A 5,750-nucleotide genomic window follows, 5' to 3' on the forward strand; every position below is an offset into this window, starting at 1 on the left:
GATTAGCCCTTGGGCTACCCCTGACACTGGCCTGCTCAGCCCTGGGAAGCAGGCCCATTGGAAGCAGCCAGGAAGACACAGAGAACTGGCAAAGTCTGGGTTCTCACCCTTTTGGTCCAGCTCCCTGCCCTGACACACCCCAGGACTGGCACAGCCAACTGTACACTCAGTATCATTTATTGAACATATACTCTGTCCCAGAAATTTCTGCACATGAAACAGAAAATTGAGAGTACAAGAACTTTGCAGTCTGACATGGAGCTAAGAGCTGTTTTTCCCCACCCCTAATTTGGAGGTGTGAGACAGCAGCTGTGGTAGGGGGCTTCAGAGGGGACTTCAGCCCTGGGGAAGGTGAGAAAGATGGTTGCTCTTGTTCTGTGCCTGAGTCTAACTGCAGCACTATGGCGCATCCATGTGAAAATACGCAGGCGCTGAAATCAGTTCTCTGGCTCTGCCTCTCTCCTTCATCCCCTGGTTTAATTCTGGATCTCCTGTTACCAAGGGCAGTGTGGGCCAGGCCCTTTCATACATGATCTCATTTGAATCTCATAACAATGCTGAGGGTTCATTTTGTCCCCATTTGGCAGGTGAGGAAGCTTGCTGCAGTTGCTTGTCTTGCCTTCTTTGGTGAGCTGCTTGCTGTGATAGCACTGTCTTCTGCTCCGTATGACTTGTGCTCAGGCAGTAGTACACAAGGTGGCGAGGGTATGGGGTGGGACCTGTTCGTGTATAAACCAGCTGACTCTTCACTGTGGGATGGGGGTTGTCTTTAGATCTCCGAGTGTCATCTCCTTCCTCTCTGCTTCTACAGGGCCCTCCACCCCGCCGCCCACCTGTCTCATAGCTGTAATTGCCTGTGTCCTCCTCTCCACCAGACTGTATCTTCACCTCTGTCTTCCTTGAGAACTGGCAAAGGGCCTGGCACAAAAGTGCTCAAGGAATGATGTGGGCTAAGCTGAGGCAGGAGAACTGAAGGAGGGATGGATTTGGAATCCATGTGGTTGACGGGCCTTGCAGGTTGCCTGGATATGGGAGTGATGGGGGAGGGAGGAGCCCAAGATGATGATCGTATTTCTGATCTGGGTGGTAAGGGGCAAGGGATGCATTTGCCGAGGAAGGAGAGCAGGTTTGGGTTGGGGGTATCCGAGGTTGAGGGTGATGTGCAGTGGACACTTGGAATATGCTGACCTGGAGGTCAGGACAGAGGCTAGGCATCAACTTTGCAACTAAAGCTGTGAGGGCTAGAAGAACTCTACAGTAAATTAGTTCTACAGGCTCAGATTTAAAATATGATGTTTTTAGAAAAGTCATGGCGCTGGTGCTCTGAACTCTGGGTTTCATTCCAGCTCTGCTACTAGCTGTCTGAGAACAGGTAAGTCACTCAACCCCTCAGGGATAACAGTGCCTACAGCACAAGGTATTCACACTTAAGTGAGATAATGGGTATAAAATGATGGCTGTTATAGTATCAGCTGAGAGTGGAGCTGAGGGAGGGGGGCCCTTGAATCTCAAGTGTGGATTTTGAAGCCCTAGGCCACGAGCCCATTATACCCAGAGGCCAGAACTAGGGTGAGGCACCTAGGGGTCCAAATTTAAGGAGGCTGGCTCTCAAGTACTGGCCTTGCACTCACACCACCCTGAGAGTGAATATGCCCTTAAATTTGTTTTGGGAATGCCACTTGCTTGTCCGACCCCCAGCCCTGCTCCCTTGATCTTGCCTGTACCCAAGACAAAAACCTCTTTAAGACAAGATTCTATCCTTTGGTTTCCTCCAAGCCAGGGTTGTCTCTCCTGTCACTCTTGAGGGGTTTCCTGAAAAAGGCTCTGGATAGTGCTGGTGGCTGGCACTTCCCAGAGTGAGTTTTTAATAAAAACTGCTAAGGTCCCCCTCCCTTGAGCCCTGCTGAGACTGTGTGTCACATTTCTGTGTCTGTAAGCAGCTCTCTCAGACCTCCAGCCTGTGGAAGCACTTGGGGGTCTTTCTCTGACCAGTAACTGCTCCCTGGAACTTCAGGCTGCACAGGTCGTGTTCTGTGCAACTTCCCAGCGTGCAAACTGTGTGCGTGAGCAAGGAAGCCCTTTTTCTAGAATGGAAGGGACATGGGGAAGAGGCAGCCAGAAAGACAATTCCAAGCTAAAGATTTTCAGGGCTCTGAATTTAAAGCAGTCAATCTTCTGCCACTTTTCAAAGGATGCTCACAAGTGTCCTGGATGCCAACAGGGTTGTGGTGGGGAGGGGGGACAGGATAGAGAGGAGATGGTGACGATAGATCCACCAAACATCCTCCCCCGAGACAAAGCCAGCTTCCTCACTCAGCCTTTCTCCTCTCCACCCCACCCTTCTCCATTGCCAAGCGTCTGAGGGCGGGCCTGACACTGCCCTGACCAGCGCTGCTAGGACGGTGAAGGCTGGCAAGGCAGCGTGGGCGACTCTCATCTCTGCCTCAGCGAGGGCTGGAGGACAGGGTGGAGGCTAGAAGAGAGGGATGGAGGGGACAGGCTTCAACTGGAAAAAGCGTAATGGGGAGGGGGCCCAGAGAGTGGGCTAAATGGGTGCATTTGTGATTGGCGTTGATTCAAAAGGAAGGAAGTTGAAGATCATCGGAAAGGAAAGGGAGCTGATGAATTCGGTGGAACTGACGAATCGCCAGGGCCAGGGACTGATCCGAGGGATATGGGGAAGGGATGAGGCTGAGGCTGGAAAAGACTGACCAAGGGAGGGGCAAAATGTAGGGCAGGGGGCAGGGAGCCTGGCAAGGGGATAGGGAGAGCAAAGTAGGGGGAAGGCGCGGGCCAGCGGGGAAGGTCGGAGCCTTCTGCCCTGGCTAGGGGGCGGGGAAGGGGAGCTGTGTCCATATAAGGCGGGTCAGCGGCCCCTGCTCTCTCGGAGCAGCGCAGCGCCGGCAGGGGCTGCCCCGTCCCAGAGACCGGGCGCAGCGAGATGGAGCCCCCTGCCGCCTTCTCGGGCTTCCCGGCCCTGCCCTCGGTCGCGCCGTCGGGGCCGCCGCCTTCGCCGCTCGCCGGAGCCGAGCCCGGGCCGGAGCCCGAGGAGGGGGCCGCGGGCCGCGGGGAGCCGGAGCCCGCACCCGGCCCGGGCCGGCGGCGGCGGCGGCCCCTGCAGCGCGGGAAGCCGCCCTACTCATACATCGCTCTCATCGCCATGGCGCTGGCGCACGCCCCCGGCCGTCGCCTCACTCTGGCCGCCATCTACCGCTTCATCACCGAGCGCTTCGCCTTCTACCGCGACAGCCCGCGCAAGTGGCAGAACAGCATCCGCCACAACCTCACGCTCAACGACTGCTTCGTCAAGGTGCCCCGCGAGCCGGGCAATCCGGGCAAGGGCAACTACTGGACGCTGGACCCGGCGGCCGCCGACATGTTCGACAACGGCAGCTTCCTGCGGCGCCGCAAGCGCTTCAAGCGCGCCGAGCCGCCCGCGCCCGCGCCCAACCCTCCGGGGCCCGCCGCCGGCCCGCCGCCCGGCCCCTACGCGCCCTTCCCGGCTGGCCCCGGGCTGCTCGCGCCGCTCCCTGTCGCCCCCGGGCCCGCGCGCCTCTTCAGCGTCGACAGCCTGGTGAGCCTGCCGCCCGAGCTGGCGGGGCTGGGAGCCCCCGAGCCGCCCTGTTGTGCCGCGCTCGACGCCGCCTTCCCATCCTGCGCGGCCGCCGCCTCCTCGCCTCTCTACGAGCCAGCCCCCGACCGCCTGGGGCTGCCCGCGGCGCGCCCGGGCCCCGGCCCGCTTCCCGCCGAGCCACTGCTGCCGTTTGGGGGGCCGCCAGGCGCGCTCGGCCCGCTCGGCCCGGGGGAGGCCTACCTGAAGCAGCCTGGCTACACGCCCGGATTGGAGCGCTATCTGTGAGCCCTTCCCCACGGGCAGGGGCCACCTGCGGGTTCCCTCGCCCCCAGGACTGGGGTGCTGCCAGGGAGGGGCGTCCCATCTCCTCTTGGCTTAGGCCCACCTCTGAGCTCCCCATTTTCGCCTCTTGGACTGAGCACACCTGTTACCTCTTCTCTGTATCCCATCTATGGGGAGAATCCTACCATCTTCTTCTAATCGGATTGACACACACACACATACACACACGCCCAATATGTGAGCCCCACATTTGGTCTTCCACTGTGAGCCCCACCTACGCGCCACCCCCCCTCCCCGCCCCCGCCCCGCGCTGCTGTTGGTCCTTGAGCTGGATCACTACCCATTAACCTCCACCCCAGGTTTCTGGCGAATTCCAAGCCTTCAGAAGCCAGGCCTTCCATCTCAAGCTGCCTTCCGGACTGGCTCCTTACTTTCGCTCCCTCCGGTTTTTCTAACACATGAGAGGTCAGACTCCTGGGTTCATGACTTCCTTGCTCTCTTCCCTTCATTTCCCACAAGTTTATCCCCAATCCCTCTTGTCTGTCCTCAGTTTCCTGCTGGGAGAGTGCTCCCCCCTTCTACACAGACACACCTGGCTGCCTTGTTTCAGGCCCTGAGGACAGTTTTGAGATTTCTGAGACAAGCAGCACCAGGGGCTCCTGACTGAAAGGGAGTTAGTAGGCTACCCACCATCTGGAAGATTTAGGACTGACTCATTAGGTTTTTTTTTGTTTTGTTTTTTTGTTTTTTTTTTTAATTAAAGCTGGTCTGATTAAAAAGAAAGAAAGCTTTCTCTGGGCTTGGTGTGCTGGCTGGTGCCTTGGGGGAGTGGTCTGGGGAGATAGTGGGTGAGCTTTGTTCAGGATCTTTGGTTGTCACACAGTGTGAGCCCCTCGTGGATCATCAGCCAGAGGTTCATGAAGTAGGATTAGGGTGGGATTAACTGTACCCATGCACATAGTAGGCTTAGTAAATGTCACCACCTGCTGCATCCCAGAGACTGGTAGAGATGAAATGGGTGTGCACATGAGTGTATTTGGCCAGTGGGTTTTTTGGCTGTGTGTGATTACTTCCAGCTTCCACGGGTAAGGGAGCAGTGGCCACCCCTACAGCTCCTTATTGAATGTGCCATGTACTGTGCTAGGCTTTGGGAATTAATACATCACTAAACAAATGGGCAAGAGCCCTGCCTTATGGTGGTTAGGGACCAATGGGGAAGAGACATTACCAATCACTCCTTGGAGAAATGAGATAAGTGCTCCATAACTTTGGACTCAAAGTGTAGTCCATGGACCCTCACCGTATTAGAAATGCCGAATCTCAGCCTCCACTTCAGATCCACTGAATCATCAGATTCTGCATTTTAACAAAATTTGCTGGTGGTTAGTATACAGTATTCTGGAGAAAAGGCACTGGGCATGAAGCTCCCTATTTCAAAGGTGGGGCCAGGCTGCAGAACCACATCCCACCTCTGTACTTGTGGAGCTAGGCACCGCGCCATCAGCTGTGCCCCTTGTCTTTAAATTGGGAGCTGGGGCAGCAGGGACCTGAACTGATTCAGGACTGTGCCCAGCACCAAGGACAGGGCAGCACTGAGCAGAGACACAAGGTGGTTGTGTGAGGGCCTTTGACCCTATCCTACTCTCTGGTGCTGACCCAAATGCTAAGCATAAGGTTTCCCCAAACTCCTCTGCCCCAGGACTCCCAGTCTAGTAGGGTCTAGATTAGATGTGGGGAGAGGTGGAGAGGGGATCACTGTGCCCTGGGGCCAGGCTGAGTGTGATTTGCACATTGGACATGTCTGATGCACATTTCTTAGATATAAGAGTTTAAGGCTCTGGCTGGTGATGCAGGTGAGGGCGGAAAGCTGGCAGCTCATGGAACGGAAGGGTGC

At 56.7% G+C, this 5,750-nt stretch overlaps 1 protein-coding gene across 1 annotated transcript; it reads left to right on the top strand.

Annotated features, from left to right (window-relative positions):
• The first annotated feature begins 2,932 nt into the window (after nt 1-2,932).
• FOXE3 (forkhead box E3) lies at nt 2,933-3,859 on the top strand. Its single transcript, XM_054572250.1, has one exon. It carries the CDS (start codon nt 2,942-2,944, stop codon nt 3,857-3,859), a length of 918 nt encoding a protein of 305 aa, XP_054428225.1. The 5' UTR covers nt 2,933-2,941.
• Nucleotides 3,860-5,750: the final 1,891 nt, after the last annotated feature.

The sequence above is a fragment of the Pteronotus mesoamericanus genome, unplaced genomic scaffold (genome assembly GCF_021234165.1).
Source record: "Pteronotus mesoamericanus isolate MK-2021 breed Mesoamerican mustached bat unplaced genomic scaffold, CSHL_Meso_final contig_105, whole genome shotgun sequence".
In the NCBI taxonomy this organism is placed as follows: Eukaryota; Metazoa; Chordata; class Mammalia; order Chiroptera; family Mormoopidae; genus Pteronotus; species Pteronotus mesoamericanus.